This window comes from Pyrus communis, chromosome 15 (genome assembly GCF_963583255.1).
Source record: "Pyrus communis chromosome 15, drPyrComm1.1, whole genome shotgun sequence".
Lineage (NCBI taxonomy): Eukaryota > Viridiplantae > Streptophyta > Magnoliopsida > Rosales > Rosaceae > Pyrus > Pyrus communis.
Window position 1 is genome coordinate 2,670,835 of NC_084817.1, and position 16,813 is coordinate 2,687,647.

At 37.5% G+C, this 16,813-nt stretch overlaps 3 protein-coding genes across 3 annotated transcripts; 1 reads left to right on the forward strand and 2 right to left on the reverse strand.

Moving 5' to 3' along the window:
- Positions 1-178: 178 nt before the first annotated feature.
- Positions 179-3,743, reverse strand: LOC137718492 (uncharacterized). The gene is made up of 10 exons (XM_068458055.1): positions 2,990-3,743; positions 2,793-2,893; positions 2,546-2,648; positions 2,135-2,406; positions 1,894-2,025; positions 1,579-1,701; positions 1,362-1,490; positions 1,003-1,220; positions 748-901; positions 179-658 (listed from the first exon to the last, which is right to left on the reverse strand). Exons 1-10 carry the CDS (start codon positions 3,204-3,206, stop codon positions 440-442), a joined length of 1,668 nt encoding a protein of 555 aa, XP_068314156.1. The 5' UTR covers positions 3,207-3,743; the 3' UTR covers positions 179-439.
- A 1,344-nt stretch (positions 3,744-5,087) lies between these two features.
- Positions 5,088-9,572, reverse strand: LOC137718126 (3beta-hydroxysteroid-dehydrogenase/decarboxylase). Its single transcript, XM_068457630.1, has 12 exons — positions 9,232-9,572; positions 9,044-9,133; positions 8,736-8,869; positions 8,471-8,641; positions 8,225-8,350; positions 7,699-7,778; positions 7,371-7,569; positions 6,945-7,050; positions 6,600-6,774; positions 6,317-6,473; positions 6,017-6,083; positions 5,088-5,527 (listed from the first exon to the last, which is right to left on the reverse strand). Exons 1-12 carry the CDS (start codon positions 9,461-9,463, stop codon positions 5,382-5,384), a joined length of 1,683 nt encoding a protein of 560 aa, XP_068313731.1. The 5' UTR covers positions 9,464-9,572; the 3' UTR covers positions 5,088-5,381.
- Positions 9,573-13,641: 4,069 nt separating this feature from the next.
- Positions 13,642-16,700, forward strand: LOC137717771 (3-ketoacyl-CoA synthase 10-like). Its single transcript, XM_068457248.1, has 3 exons — positions 13,642-14,107; positions 14,682-15,310; positions 15,893-16,700. The coding sequence occupies exons 1-3, from the start codon at positions 13,679-13,681 to the stop codon at positions 16,458-16,460; spliced, it is 1,626 nt and encodes a 541-aa protein (XP_068313349.1). The 5' UTR covers positions 13,642-13,678; the 3' UTR covers positions 16,461-16,700.
- Positions 16,701-16,813: the final 113 nt, after the last annotated feature.

Consider the following 16,813-nt stretch of genomic DNA (forward strand, 5'->3'; position numbering starts at 1 on the left):
TTAGTCAGATGCTTGAAGATGAAATAACTTTTTACCGTCTTAATAAATTAAGACGTGGACGCTGTCTTAACCAACTGACCAAACATAGTTCAAGTGATCTTTGAATTCCAACATGTCGCGTATCTGACTCTTTTTATAAAGTAAAAGCAACCAAGGTAATGAGACTTGGTATTTCGGGATATTCATGTATCAATTCATATGTTTTCTTTGGTAAAAACTACAAATGTTGGGGGAATTTACTCATCCAAAACTTGTTACGCACACAAATTTTATACATTTGAAGTAGCTATAATCTCGTAAAATCCTATATAAAGAAAGAATTATTATTAGCACTCCAAAAATCTATTAATAAAGACGGCAGAAGTTTTGAAGTCATGGCCTTGAAGAACTTTAGTTTGAGCTCCTTCAAGACTTGGAAGAAGTGAGGGGAAGATGATCTTTAGGCTCTAATTAAAAGCTCATACACATTGCTGCTGTTCTCTCCGTTGACGCGCTTCAACATTTCAAAACTTTTACGACTGCCTAGAAAGTCAATCCGCCTAAAAATTGCGTAACCGCGTTCTGCTGTTTCTTTACTGGAGTACACTGATCGAAGCCGATCAGCATGCCTTGAATCGGTGTGGATTGCAGACTCTATTTCAAGGGCTGACATGTTCTCCTGCAGTACAAATACACATGAGATTATGAGACTTTCCCACCATTAAGCCAGTGACACAGGATTCCGGAGGGGAATGTCTTATTGTGTACCTGATAAAATGCATAGATATGACCCAACACCTGCAAGCATGTGAACCCGTTATCGCTGACAAATGTTCTAGAAGATGGCCCCATCTCAGCAAATCGGTCGACAGGAAACAGGATAGTAAGAAAATGGTTTTTGAATATCAATTCAGATTTCTCACTGCAGACAAATACAGAAGAGAGAACTGGTGTGAGATTATATAACAAGTAGGGGAAATTAATTTTCATTTGGGAGTGGGAAGGAAGAAAGAGATCAACAACCTTTCCTTGAGCGGCCTGGTTAAGTTTGCAAATGAAGCTTCGGAATCCTTTCCATCACCTTTTGCATCAAAGAATACAGATGCATGATGTTCGCTACCATCTTCAACACTGACAGTTTCGGTGTAGATTGAAGCCGTTGATGTTGGTTCGGATATTGACCAGCAGATTGAATCCAAAAGGCTGCTAGGGGTTATTGGACGCATTGGCGTTTGGCAAGTCTGGGAGAAAAAGGCACATGAATAAGAGGGTTCACCATGAAATTTTTTCACAACAAATGTAACGAATTCACTTATGAGGCACTAAAGAAGAAGCATAGATTGATCAAACACCAAAGAGAATCCAACAAAATTAATCATTACCTGCATACGAAGGCCGCGACGATTTCTGACCCCAGTTTTAGCAGAATTCACAATCTGTTGTCTCTTTTCATGGCTTGGTTTATTTCTATAAACTTGAACATCTTCAGGGACTTTTCCCTCATCTGTTTCCTATTAGATAAATATAAAAATATTGTCAAAATACGAACTTGGGCATACCAAAATTATATCACTACTCATTCATTGTGTAGAAAGATACCCCATCTGCAATGCCATTCTGCAACTCTTCAAGCATCGTACCAACTTGCCTGGCCAAATCTGCAGACATGTGCACAAGCCGTTGCACACACTTCTCTTTGGCTGTTTTCAAAACCCACAGTGGCTGCGGCACATCAAACACCAATAAATTTCATCGTATAGAAAAAGTATCAAAGCACTCCTGAAATCTCTAAATTACAAGTGATTTCATCAGTTGTCTATGATACAAGGAGGAACAATACGAGGACAGCCAAAAGTTATTATATTGTAAACAGTGCTGATTCAAATAAACCAAAGAATGTCTTGCAGGACTCACTGTAACGATATTGCTTGAATGGCCAAGATATTTACGACTAGAAGACCCTTCGCACACTACATGACTGGCTTTACAACCGACAAACCATTGATCTACAAATGTGGCACCCTCTCTACTAGCAGCCTCCATAACCTTGCAAAACAGACAAAACGGCACTGGTAAAACAAGTATAACAAAAGACTAAAAGAGAAGTTTGTGTTTCAAAAGAAACCAGGCAACTTTTGCCTAGAAATAAGTTTACCTTTTTCCTCAGTTCAGATGAAATGTCTAAGTCGACATACATGGAGTGACCAGACAGAGTAGAGTGACTAGAGTCAGTATTTCTGGTAGACTCTCTTCCGGGAAAGGAAAAACGTGGTTCTTCAATCGTGTCCAACTGCTTGGCTCCACGAACACCAACAGGAAGACAAGTGTTTTCCGTGCCAATTAACCCAACGAACCTATTCAACTCATCTAAACGCATACCATTCTCCCCAAAACTGTTGATACTGTAAAGTGATTCATTCAGCCTCACTGCAACACACAAAAGCAAATGGATTTAGACTGACTAATCAAGTAATAATATATACCAATACCAATAGAGCGTTTCTCGCCAAACCAACATAAAACTAAAGAAATGAAGGTAGCATGTAAGTACGATGGTCTTTTTTACCATTCTTCCTAACACTATCCACAAACCATCCAATGGTAACAATAGAGAGACCATTTTTTGATCCATGCTTCTGAGCATGCTCAAACTTGCGTCCACCGAAGCTGTAAAACTAGTTAAAGATTGCACTCAAGCCTTACAATTTACACAAATAATAACACCAAATGTATCAAAACACTGATAAATTTCTCCCAAATATTAATATACCAAAAACAAAACAAAAAACAGAAAGTTCGATAATTTCGAAAATTAAGGATATTTGGACCACCAAATGGGTACATTGAGGATCCAACTGAGTGCTATACTGGCCACTTAATCTCAAAGTTGCTTCCTTGACTTGTTTCCTTGCTTCTGCCAAAGCAACAATGACAATTATTAACAGCTACAAATTCTAAAAAAAATATAAATATGAAAACACATTCAATCCATCACATTGTCTTCTTTTACCTTTGGATAGGCCAGTAACGCAGATAACAAGGCCGGCAAAGGGTCCGCCGCCTGATCGAGCCACCGCCTCCGACCCAACAGAGGATACGGCCGGCGATGCTGGCTCAAATGGTTGCAGAGCTTTAGAGGAAGGCAATGGAGATGGTAACCCAACAGACAGCCAAGAGCAACCATTGCTCTTCACCACTTCCACTCTTCCACCGGCACCGCCACCCATTACAAATTCACCATTACCCACCAAGTCTCCGTTAGACTTTCCGATAAAAAATGTAAATAAATTTTACGGTGAAATTAACACCAGCATTCCATGAACTTAGAAAAAAATCAGAAAAATCTCAAAAGGGTAAGTGGAAAAAAGGACAAAGAACAAGAATTGATGGGTGCGCGGGAAAAAAAAGCGTTTTTGAATGAAGTAAAAATTGAGCAAACCCAATTGAGAAATGGAAGAAATGATGCGACCCAGCAACGAAAATTGAAGAAAAAAATTGCAGAGGTGGAGGAATAAGAATCTTATAGGAAAGGGAAGAAGATAAAGCAATCAAAGTGGTTGGCAGGCAATGAGAGGAAGAGAGAGATATTCAGAGAGGTTGCAGACAAAGAGTGAATTTTGGGTCGGGAGACTGCACAAGTAAATTCGCTTTCGAACACAAAACAAACGGAATGACTGAAAGAATCTGAAAAAGATGGATTCTTTAGGGGGAGAGAGAGAGAGAGAGAGAGCGAAAAAAGAGAGTTTTTGAATTACGTGCCGTTTGTTTAAGATTTTGAGTATTTACTTACTTTATTTGCTCTCTTTTTAGCAAAGTTTGGTTCGAGGAAACGGGAATTGCAACTTGCAACGCAAATTGCAAAGCGAATTCAAAGTGCCAGCGAGGCTTTGGTCAAAACGCTTTTTGTTTTCTCAATTGGGCCTGTGATTTTGTTTCATGGGTTGGCAATTGGCATCTTTTTATTCCATATATCATTGTAGCGGTGTATTTAAATTAATTATGAGTTTAATATTATAATTTAGATTGATATTTTTTTTTTAGTATTTTTTGCTTGCAATCAGTCGTACATCAAAATATAACTCTAGTTATACATCTTGCACATTCTTTTTTATTTAGTGATGATAGAATACCATATTTCGTAGACTACAATCATCTCTTTATTAGACATATAATTTAGATGTGGTTTACAAAGCGTGATTTTCTAGCATTTTTCTTATCATTTTTGGTCATCGTATTGAACAAAAATTAAATGAAAACAATAGAGATGCGTAAGAAATTAAATACGGTGGTTTCCATAGTACCAATTTTCGCATAACTTAAGCTACTTAATCAAGATAATATTTCGTTCCGTTGTATTGGAGTTCAAATTTCCTAGCTGATGTTTAAAAAGAATTAACCTCGGTTCTAGGTATTTGGTGGGGGATGCTGTAAAATTGTCTATAAAAACTTACGCACAATGTATTTCGATTGCATTGGTACCACGGCTGAAAGAAACAATGTGGACAATTTGCGGTCACTATTGTTTTGGTGGAAATTCAATAGCTGTCCTTTCGGATGTCAATCATTTTCCACGAATTGATTGACACCTTTTGCATTGGGAGAGATTTTCCAATTGACGAAAACACTATCCGATATATTAAATATCATAATATAAGTAGTTGAAAATTCGAAATTTTTTTTCAAACTCACTTGTATTATAATATTTAAATATCAAATCGTGTTTTTAACACGCTAAAAAATTTCTCTGGCTTTGGATCATCTACAAGTTGACCCCAAATTATTTAATGACCAAACTCTAATATGAACTTAAGTTTAGGGATGTAACGTGCAACCAAATAAATAATTTCATGATTTGACTCCATGATGGTGACCACTGAGATAAACAATTAGTCGTGTCATTTTAGTTTGTCTACAATTATTATGATATCATGGATGATGAGTTATAACAACACTAAAACAAGTGCTACAATTAGTCGTCCACACGCTTATCTTGACTTACGGTTTCCACAAACATAAACGGCCAAAATCAACCTTCCGGGTGCGCATGCGCTACTAAACCGAGCATTTAAGCTATGAAAGTGACATTATATAATCAACACGAGAACAAGGAACAAGAACATACTTGGATAATATTAACAGAAAACGTGGCAACCTGGTAAGTAACTCCATAGGAATCAAAGAAATGGAGCAATACACAAAACCATACAATGCAGGTTCAAAAAAATGGGTCAAAAAATCAAATGGGGTCTTTCTTCTTTTCCTATCTCTCTGGAGTGAGGTTCGGGTTGAAGAAAGAGAAGCGAATACAGGGCACACCAATCATATCGAACACCGCAATTCTCAATGAATTCTCAGGCAAGCAGTGGTAGTCGGGCAGCAATATGGTAGTTATCAGCAGTCAGTCACTCAATCTTCTTGGAAGTATAGAATTTTTTTACAATATCCGATTTCAATTTGCATCCACGAGAGAGAGCTTCGAGGACCATGTCGTCAATTTTTTGCTCTTCCTTCTCATACACGTAGAAAACTATGAAGGCAGTGGGAACTCCTGGAACAATAATAAAACAAAGACACTAAGGGTCAAGGCAGGGCAGAAAGAAATTTTTTGATGCCTAAACTACCAAAGGATGAGTGATGTCAGTCCAAAGAAATATTAAAGTACCCCCCATGACCATCCAACCAAGTCCGTACTCGGCTAAATTATCTGGTGTAAGAATCATCAAATGACGGGTTCTTTAAAATTTACACCATATCCTGCTGAGACTAGTTCACGAACAGCTTATCCCAAAAACAGGCAATTGGAAGAAATTTAAATACCATAAATTCAATGTCCTAAACATTGGTTTGTTCATTAATTACCCAAACCAGTTTTTCAGACTTCCAAACTTCCCTTCTATTTTCTAGATGAATTTTAATGATTTTCTATATAAAACAGGACCGAATTTCAGAATGTCAGAAGTTTTAATATGGTTCAAAGTTCAAATAAAATCCCGATGCCTTGAATTCTGCGAGTGAGTGAAAGAGAGAAGGTAGATACCTATAACATATAAGTTCTGAAGTGAAAATGCTCCAAGGAAGCTAAGAACCAGTAGGGTGAGAGTAACCTACGACATCACCAGTAAATATAAAGTATACGTCAGAAAAGAAGAGAACAAAAGGACGAAGAGAGCTGCAACTCTTCAAATTACTAGTATATGCATTCTGCACCTCTTCAGGCACATTCCAGGCCAGTTTTGGACCTTAAAAGTAATGCATCAATGCAATATGTGAACTTATACACTATCAAAAGAATATATAGCTGGAAGCACAAAAGAAGATGGGAACAGCAGATAGATACCTTAAGGAACAAAATCCCATCATTTCCCTTGCCAAGAGATTTCAATGTTTTAACAGATGCATTCCATGATGAAGCCACAGACTTGGCAATTTGTTGCGACGTCTCTTCTGATAAGTGGAAATGTGATGACTGAAGCTTCTCAATTTTGTATCCTAATCTGGAGCAGTGACATTTTTTTTGTAGTTAGAAGTCAGCTTCACTTAATTATGAGAGACGAGGAAAACATCAGTTTTCGAACAGAGCAGCTAAAGAATATGAATACAAGAAGGGGCATAAACCATACATCTTTTCTGGTAAAACAGCATGAATGAACACGAATACTGAAGCTACCAGGAGAACCTTTGAAAGCATAGTAATAATTGTAGATCCAGGTACAACGAAGTTGTAGTAGATTGCAATCAAAACAAATAACGCCTTGAAGGTCTGTTTTTTATCCTTCCAGAGTAATGTGTCAGCAACTGTCAAAACCATAAGTGCAACACATGAGTGCATGTATACTTTTATTTTGCGCATGCTGAGTCAATCATAAGATGTCATTATGCCTGAATTTAGTTTACTTATAAAAAACACAGTTCAGTTAACTTATAAAAAAATCAAAGTAAGGTGAGTAGAAACTGAAGATTCATACCCCTTCCGCTTCCAAGATATATTGACGCTTTAGATGGCCCTCCTCTTTTCTGTAGATGTTCAGCCCTCAAATGTGGGTATGCCTCGATTGTCCTTTTCAGACCCTCCTGAATAAAGTAAATACCAGTGTGTCACAAGAAAGTACTTTATCCAGAATTTGAACATAAAATGCACAATGACACGATGAGAGTACTTAGACCTTTTTAATTACTAAGTGCTCACCAATAGGAGATATAAGTTTAATGACGCATTCCGTATTCTAATATAGCACAGCCAACATCCTAATCACAGATTCAAATGTTCAAGGTGGTGAAGGTGTGAAAGAGAAGAATATAAATGTTGGATGATCCACCATCTAGAGTGCTCAGCGCAATTCTCTTGTATTAACCAAAGGACTTATCACTCTTTTTATGAAAAAATATTGAACCTGAAGCGATACGATGGGTGTGTAGCCAATTCGATCCTGTGCCTTCGAACATTTAAAAGATCGGGTGCAAGAGAGGAGTCTAATTCTCGAAGGGGTCAACTGTGGAACCTTCATCCCATATGGGCCTAACAGCTTATATGTCAACTCCACCATATGTGCAATTGGCATCACAATAAATGCAGGGATTTTTATTCTTGGCCTGCAAACAACATTCATTCAGGGAAAACAAAAAAGAAAGAACTTGAAGAATCATTATAATAGGCATTGAGGAGTATGGTGATTACATTTAAGGTCTGCTTAAAATGAAAGCATTACGAAAAGGAAGTACCTTTCATAACCAAGACCTTCTAGAATAAGTGAAACAAACTCCCAAAACTTGATAGGTTCCATATTGGTTATAAAATATGCCTGCACACGCAGTATCTTTTTAGGCTTTTAGCTAGAAATGCCGTCTCCAAGTAGTTTAGCTTGACATCAAGCAGACATGCAAAGTAAGTTCCAAAAAAGCATGACCATCCCATGTTTTAGAGCAAATATAAGGTAAGAAAACGTGAAGGAATGACTCAGTAGAAAAGATAAATCTTATTCTTACATCTACAGTCAGATAATTTAATGAAACTTTGACAGTTTATTCCCCAAAAAGCTTGCACTTCCCGAAGCATGCAAGCCTCTCTTGTGAGCTTCAGAAAACGTATTGAACCAGTATCCAACAAATCTTTTTTATGGTAGTAAATAAATCAATGCAGTTGAGTAATTAAATCCTCTCTTTATTTCATCATCTATAATACTTAACAGCCCCTCACCCTCTCTTATATTCATCCCAGGTGTCAAAAAGCTTAATAATATATTGGTACCTGCCCCGCCGCTTTATCTGCAACTGTCCCTTCTGATGCAAGAGCTCGCTCTGCACATATATGCGCATGTGCCACATTTTCAACATATGTGAAATCATAAATGTTGTTGCCATCACCAATGATGTACTGTTCAATTGAGATAAAGAGGAGAAAACAATGAACATCAGATATCGTGAAAGAAGGTGTTAACTGATAATGGTGTAAGGGAGATGCAAGACTAAAGTAACAAGACCACCACTTACTTACCTTGGATTTCCCTGCCCTGGCAGCAACTACCAAAGACGGAACGAGCAACCTATCACCAGGTCCAAAAATGCTGCTAGGGCGAATGCAACATGTAAGAAGCCCCTTAACACCATTTGCCTTGATCACCAATTCTTCTCCCTGAGCTTTCGTCGCCGAATAGAAATCATTGTGCTGAAACAAGTTACAAAACACAACCCGTACTCAAAATCGTAGTGAAACATTGTGTTTCTTACATCACTGGAAATTCATTAACAAATACTAGTACCTTAGGTGGATATGGCAACGACTCATCCCCGTCAACAATCCCATGAATCCCATCGAAAACAACACTCGGGGAGCTAGTATAGATTAGTCTCTTTACTTTCAGCTCAGTACAAGCATCAATCACGTTCTGTGTTCCTGAACAAGATCAAAGCATAGCTTGAATAAAACTAAAAATTTGCATAAAACCCCAAAAACACACTCCAAGTATCGATCAAATCAATTGACTAAACCCGAATTAGGAAAGTATTTATTGGCCTAAACCACATTTGCAAACAACAAGAAGTAAAATTCACCATTGTGATTGTGTACCTTCTACATTGACCGAGTGGTGGAGCTTGTAATTGTTGATGGACGAATTGGGAGCCGCCATGTGAAACACAACCTCCGCACCTTGAAACGCTGCAGATTGAAAGCAAAACGCACAAAATCATATCACGCTAAAACAAATCAGCCACCATTGATGCAATTTCAAGATTTGGACGAGAAAGAAAGCTGACCTTGAAGAACTTGGCTCTTGCTGCGAAGGTCGAGGGACACGTACTGGGCGCGGCCGGAGCTCAGAGCTTCGGCAAGAATGCCGTTCTCCTCGGAAGGTTCTAGATCGACGGTGGAGCCCAGGTCGGCGATTCGGACCCGGAACACGTCGTATCGGATCAGCATCTGGACCAAGTGGCGCGCCGCGAAGCCTCGGCCTCCGGTGACCACGCACCATTTTTCGTCACCGGGCATTGTAAGAAGACGACGGTGATCGGTGGAGGTGAAGGTAATGAGGATCGGAGTGAGAGAGAGAGAGAGAGAGAGAGAGAGAGAGAGATAGGGAAGTGTAGTGTGTGAGAGAGTCAGCAAACAGACGAAGAAGGTGACAGAAATTTACGGAGGAAAACCAGAGGAATCTAGTTGACGGTTAGACCTGCCCTTCGGCCCAAAATAAACTTGCGCTTTATTTCGGCTTGGGCCAAAATTGAATTGGGCTTTGGTATTAGGCCCAATTATAGCTTTTGACCCAAAAATGAAACACTGTTTTAGTTCGTGTAATTTTCTCCCGCTTTTATCCTTGTATTTGCATTGCATTGAATTTAGTCCCTTTAGTTTACAAATTATTTCAATTCGAGAATGTCAACTTTTGTTATTTTCTTGTAGAGAATGGTAATGTTTGTGACACTTGAAACGGTATTTTGATGCATTTCGTACGAGAAACTAACAGAAGTTGATGAATGTCTTCATATGTTGGCAAAATTGTATGAGTATCTTTGGTTCATGTCGTTTGGAAGCATTTTTAAATGATTCAAAGTACTTTTGATGAAAATAACTTTGAAGCTAATCTTTAGTAAAAATCCAAGTGGATTCTGAAAAAGCACTTGAAATGCTTTCTGCAAGAAGCACATATCTAATACTTCTTCCAAAAAACACTTAAAAATATTTTTGGATTTCAAAACCAATTTCACCAAAAGTGTTTCATTTCTTTTTACACTTCTAAACAAGCATGTATTTTTTTTTTTTTTTTGTGAAGTTTTAATTTCATTTCCTTATTGTACTTATTCTCCTCTAAGAAATTGTGGCTAGTATGAGTGGCTGGATGAAGAGGGTTCTATCTATCGAAGTTATATTCTCTCTAATTAGTTTGAGTACTCTGATGACTTGACCCTGATGAGTAGTTGCTTTTCTAATCTTCTGATGCCTTTCCTTCTCTGCTACAGTATTACATTACCTTGGATGAAACTTTTGACCATATCAAACATTATAGGATAGTGATTTTCACGCTCCTGTTTCTCTTTTGCACTCATTCCCTTGTCTATTATTTCACCCTTAACATCTAAAGGGTAAAACAAAAAGGGAGAAGTGTAAGCGGAAGTGCGGGGTGCGGAAGTCACTCCCGAACATCGTGTGGTAAAGTTATAAGCATTTTCCCAGTAGAATCATGGTGTGGTTTTAGTAACCCTACCGTAAGATTTTTTTGTTGCCAAAGACTCAAAACACATTGTAGGCTTGCAGCTATTGCATGTGAATTTAGCCTTTTCAAGTAAAACATGAATTGTTATCCAAAGAAAGGTAAAACATGAAATCCTCTTTGTAACTCACACTCTAAAGCCCATGAATCTACCACTCTGAACCGTTCAAGAAAGATATTTGGATGTTTGAGAGAGAGATTGTGTCAAGTGGCCGGCTAGTGAAATAGGTTAATGAAGACCGTAAAACTTAAATTGACTGGTTTAGATTGCTAGTCTGCGGGCTCTGTAGTGTGAGATTCGGAGGGGATTTGAATCTCTATTTTTCTAATGTGGTGATGACTTACTTATACGTTACAATCACGTGACTATCTAGCAAAAGTACGTGACTAATTAGTGGATGTGTTGCCTTGCACTGCATGTATGAGGTGTCGTACAGCGAGCATGGAACAGTGCAATTGGATGGCAATGGTTCGATTTGGGGATGAAAATGCTATATCCATCCCTATAACCACGAAAATTAACTATATCCATAACTGCAAATTAACCATCCAGGATTATCCATAACCATATACACCGAGTAACAAATTTTCAATTGGTTATCGGTTATATCCATCTTCGTCAAAAAACAAAAGAAAAATGATATTATCCAATTGACGCATTATAAATTTTAGTAGATACTATTTCCGTAATTAAATAGCAACATCCAATTACAAAAAACTAACAATATATTTGAAGTTGTTAATGATAACATGCACCAATTTCTTGACAATGAGACTCTTGAAGAGAGATGAATCTGATAAACTTGTAATATTTGATAATTGATATATAAAATGATTCAATAAATTAATTTGGTTGAGTATAACGATAAGAGTATTGAATTGATGAGGTTGTTGGTATGCCCTATGCATGATGTTTGGTGCATAATAAAGATAATATAGGGTTTGATGCATGCATAATGAATTAGTACAAGAGGGTTCTGTAAATTGAATAAAATTATATTATATAATATATATATATATATATTTGGGTCGGATTCGGGGACGGATACGGATTGGAGACCCCTATAACTATATCCAAAACCATAACCGAATAAAGTTCACGGTTTTTCCCCATATCCATACCATACCTAAATTTTCATATTCAAATCCAATCCATTTGGAAGGTTATTCACAGTTATTGAATTTAACGGTTAGAATTGTCATTCCCAGTATTAAAGTAATAATGGAACTTCTGGCAGTGCAAAAGTCCCATGCGTAATAAAGAAAGGCTGACAATTGGGGAGCTTGCAAGGGGGTTGGTGTTAGTTCTAGTATTCAAGACAAGTCATAATAATTATTAACCAAAAAATGACACGCCATAATTAAGTCTTCGTTGTTACTGTCACACAACTATATGATCGTGATGTTACAGTCAAGTGTTTTATTTTTGAAGCTGGATTGTTTGCCTTCTTATTTTCATACTCTCTTTATGCCCTACTGTTTGTGTGGTCACGGTTAAATAAGAATATAAAGACAAAAATACCCTCAAAATTTCTCATCATTTTTGCCCATTGTTTATTAAATTAAGAGTATTTTCATCATTTGATCCTATTTAACAGAGATTTTCCACAGAATAACCAAAATGATTGATGATAAATAAACTCAGGAACCAATTCTATCGCTTTCAAATCCCAGAGATCAAATTAAGGAGTTATGTCAGTCTCATGAATCATTTTGGCTAAAAAAACCTTAGTAAATAAACCACCTTTTTGTGTTTTGAAAAAGAAAAACCCACCTTTTTATAAGTTTATAACATGAATGGATTTGTAATATCACATTAAAAAAATTTCTCGTAAATATAAATTTGTTGCAAGTCTATATTGTAACATACAAATTAGTAAACATCAAGTGTTAATATGACGATAACGATCAAGTATTTTTAAGATAGAACTTTGTTAATGTATGAAATGTCCAGCTGACTTTCCTCACCGATGACCAAATATTAAAGAGAGAACGAGACGTAGCACCAAAGAATTTTGATCCACACCGTACTGTCATTGTTGCCCCATTTGAAGGAAGAACAATTAAAGTGATTTATCCAAACGAATGAGCATCTTCAACAAACTTTATCCATATTCCTCTTCTTTTTTATTCGAGTCTTGTAATTAAATTCTTCACGAATAAGCCTCTTAAACCTGCATTTCGAAGATTCAATTCTCAAGACTCAACTGTTATTAGACTTATTACATTTACCCTCAACATTAACCGGTGACAAATAAATGGTCGCCTTCTACAATTTTTTTACTGATATTAACAGTTATAAAGGGACTCCACTAATAAAGCATTCCATTTACTTCTTGTACGATGATTTAACCTAGGTAAATATAATTAAATTGTGAAGATGGTAGGTGGAGAGATTTTTTAATATGTTTTGAATACAGAGTGGTACATTTCATGTTATTGTACAAGTGATGGAAGACTTGAAAAATAAAACTTCCTCCACATATATAATAACTTGTAAAGTACCATCTTATGTTTTAGGCGCACTGAAAAATTTCTTTATCATAGATGAAAAAAATTGTAAGCCTCTCCTTTGGTGAAGCCAGCTAATGGCCTTGAAGGGCAAATGCCCCCTTTCCCTCCAACTACCTCCTTTAAATTTCTTTGCTTTTGACTCATATTTAATATTCACAAGAAACCCAACAAAGTGTGTGACACTCCCACTCACATCATCCATAACCAGAACCAATTAATTTTCCTAGAAGAATTATTTTTTAAAAAAGTAAAGAAAACCAAGAAGGAAAAGCCTTGGAATTGAACACCCCACAAATTCCATTCCATTACTGTAAACATAAAAAGGAATTTATAGCTCTTAAAAGCCCCCCCAACTAATCGTTGTTTAAGTTGGTTCTGGTTGGTGTTTGCATTAACTCTTTTCCACCCACCGCCTTTCATGCTCATATATATATATATCAACACCCCTTTCATCTCTCTCACTATCCAGTCCAATTCAGTCCATGCCAATCCCATCCACCATGGCCAGCGAGCAAGATCTTCTGTCCACGGAGATTGTCAACCGTGGGGTTGAGTCATCCGGCCCCAATGCCGGCTCCCCCACATTCTCAGTGAGGGTGCAAAGGCGGCTGCCGGACTTTTTACAGTCCGTAAACCTTAAGTATGTAAAGTTGGGGTACCACCACCTCATCAACAATGCCATATATTTAGCAACAATCCCTGTGCTTGTGCTGGTGTTCAGTGCTGAGGTGGGAAGTTTGAGCAGGGAGGAGCTGTGGAAGAAGCTTTGGGATGATGCACGTTATGACCTAGCTACTGTGCTAGGGTTCTTTGGTGTATTTGTTTTCACTTTGTCAGTTCACATCATGTCACGCCCTCGATCCATCTACCTCGTTGATTTCGCTTGTTTTCGGCCTAATGACGATCTTAAGGTAGTTTTAACTTTAATTAATGGATTAATTTTGTGACTTTTTCAATGAATTATTTGCAATCGTTATACATATATGTGTGTTAATATACGACTTTGACAACTTAATTTCAACATCTAATTAATCTTTCATGCCTTTGTGATTATGGTGAAAAGTTATAATCATTAATTACAACACTCTTATACTTGTTTTTTTCTTGTCGATCTTATATTTGTTGGTTTCTCTTGTTTAATTTGTGATATGGGAAAACATTTTGGATTCGATTTTTCTTCATTCAACATGTTTACGAGATTTGAACTTTAAACTTCTAATTACCAAAGTAAAGACTAAATTTTGCTAGACCGAATGACTTTCAGAAATATTTGACTTGCCTCCATAATTAGCTTAGTTTTTCCTTCATGGATTGGGGAAAAAAATTCATGTTGTATATGGCGTTTTTTTTTATGTCCTTATCATTTGTAATTTGGAAATTAATCTCAAATTAAAATAATTAATTGCAATTAAGGGGAACGTAATTTATTTATTACTGGAAATGAAAGTAATTTATGAGTACATGTTACTTTGTGATGTTAATTAGGTCTCTAAGGAGCAATTCATAGAGGTAGCAAGAAAATCAGGCAAATTCGACGAGGCGAGCCTAGAATTCCAGAAGAGAATTCTAAACTCATCAGGCTTAGGAGACGAGACCTACATCCCAAAATCGATCATCATGTCGACTGAAAACACGGCAACCATGAAAGATGGCCGAGCTGAGGCCTCAATGGTCATGTTTGGGGCACTTGACGAGCTCTTTGAAAAGACTAGGGTCCGTCCGAAGGACGTAGGAGTCCTAGTAGTAAATTGTAGCATCTTCAACCCCACACCCTCTTTGTCTGCAATGATCATAAATCACTACAAATTGAGAGGCAACATTTTGAGCTACAATTTGGGTGGAATGGGGTGCAGTGCAGGGATCATAGCCATTGATCTGGCTAGAGACATACTTCAAGCCAACCCTAATAACTATGCTGTTGTGGTGAGTACTGAGTGTGTGGGGTATAATTGGTACCCTGGTAGTGACAGGTCCATGCTCGTTGCGAATTGCTTTTTCCGCATGGGATGCTCCGCTGTGTTGCTCTCCAATCGCCGCCGCGATTATCACCGTGCTAAGTACCGGCTTGAACACGTTGTCCGGACACATAAAGGCGCTGATGATCGGAGTTTCAGGTTTGTCAAATTTCCTTCTCTTGCTTGCTGATTATTATGCTTTTACCGTTGAAAATATGTTTACTTGCAAGTCATAATACATTTTAATTGTACAGGATTTTCCCTTTGTTGTTTGAGAAATGGAAGCTTTTAATTAAATTTGGGACCCAAGTCCCATAAACTAATTGATCATCATCCTAAAATATAGATGATTAGAGATTTGGAGCTGCATGTCACAAAGTTAGCATTAATTGGTTTGCTTGACTTGGCCTATGACAAATAATATGTTGGTTTAATCCAGTAATGATTTTTGGGTACGAAGGAGACAAAACAAAAAGAGTTAGGTTCAAACTCTGCTTTTGGACGTACTAGGAAAGATTACATGGTATTGGGTACAAATTTACAGTACTTGACTTATCTTAGGAATTTGGTCGACATATGGTAAATATTGTATTGGTTGATTTCGACTCTTAAAAAACATCAGCAAATTGTTATTCCGCACTAAAAGTTACGTATATTCACCTTAAGTTATTTGATTAGATCGGTGAACTGTAAATTAACTTTTTTTAGGTTTTGACCTAATTACAACATGTGATGCAACAGGTGTGTGTACCAAGAGGAAGACGAAAAAAGATTGAAGGGGCTGAAGATCAGCAAAGACCTAATTGAAATTGGTGGTGAAGCCTTGAAAACCAACATCACGACATTGGGACCTTTAGTGCTGCCGCTCTCAGAGCAGCTCCTCTTCTTTGCCACATTGGTTTCGAGGTACTTGTTTTCCGGCGAAGGCAGTTCAATGTTATCTTTAGATTCAAGCAAGAGACCCTACATTCCGGACTTCAAGCTGGCTTTCGAGTGCTTTTGCGTACATGCAGCGAGCAAGACTGTGCTCGATGAGCTGCAGAGGAACCTCGAGTTGAATGAGGAAAACATGGAGGCTTCTAGGATGACGCTTCACCGCTTTGGAAACACATCGAGCAGCAGCATATGGTATGAGTTGGCTTATTTGGAAGCGAAAGAGAAGGTGAAGAGAGGAGATAAGGTTTGGCAGTTGTCATTTGGTTCGGGATTCAAATGCAACAGCATTGTTTGGAGGTCGATGCGCCGCGTTAGGAAGCCCTCGAGGAACCCATGGCTTGACTGCATTGAACGATACCCAGTGAATCTCTAAGCTAAGCTTGGAGATGAAGGCTGGATAGGAGGCCATGTATTATTGTATTTATCTGGTGAAAAAGATGGAGTGAATCTTATAAATCTCCCTCTTCGTTTAATTTGCTTTTGTTTTTCAAGTTACCTTTTTTTTATATTTTTTTTTATTACCGAAATTAATTAGGATATTGGCAAGCGGGGGTTCTTAAATGTAAAGTACTTAATTTGAAAGTATTTGAATGTTTATAGGCTTGCACTAGTACTTCTGCATTTCTTGATGGATATGGGAGAATGAAGGAATCGAAGAATATTTCAATAGATGAAGAAAAGAGAATCGGATTAACTAGCTTTTCAGTTGATTTGATTTCTCATCTT

What these genes read in the sequence shown, in the direction of transcription:
- LOC137718492 (XM_068458055.1), bottom strand. Translation starts at nt 3,206, where the DNA reads ATGGGTGGCGGTGCCGGTGGAAGAGTGGAAGTGGTGAAGAGCAATGGT. An exon ending in CGTTACTGGCCTATCCAAAG is followed by an intron (nt 2,894 to 2,989) that starts GTAAAAGAAGAC and finishes TTGCTTTGGCAG; the next exon opens with AAGCAAGGAAACAAGTCAAG. An exon ending in TGGTGGTCCAAATATCCTTA is followed by an intron (nt 2,649 to 2,792) that starts ATTTTCGAAATT and finishes AACTAGTTTTAC; the next exon opens with AGCTTCGGTGGACGCAAGTT.
- LOC137718126 (XM_068457630.1), bottom strand. Translation starts at nt 9,463, where the DNA reads ATGCCCGGTGACGAAAAATGGTGCGTGGTCACCGGAGGCCGAGGCTTC. An exon ending in ATGGGATTTTGTTCCTTAAG is followed by an intron (nt 6,084 to 6,316) that starts GTATCTATCTGC and finishes GTGATGTCGTAG; the next exon opens with GTTACTCTCACCCTACTGGT. An exon ending in TCAGAACTTATATGTTATAG is followed by an intron (nt 5,528 to 6,016) that starts GTATCTACCTTC and finishes TTATTGTTCCAG; the next exon opens with GAGTTCCCACTGCCTTCATA.
- LOC137717771 (XM_068457248.1), top strand. Translation starts at nt 13,679, where the DNA reads ATGCCAATCCCATCCACCATGGCCAGCGAGCAAGATCTTCTGTCCACG. An exon ending in GGCCTAATGACGATCTTAAG is followed by an intron (nt 14,108 to 14,681) that starts GTAGTTTTAACT and finishes GATGTTAATTAG; the next exon opens with GTCTCTAAGGAGCAATTCAT. An exon ending in GCTGATGATCGGAGTTTCAG is followed by an intron (nt 15,311 to 15,892) that starts GTTTGTCAAATT and finishes GTGATGCAACAG; the next exon opens with GTGTGTGTACCAAGAGGAAG.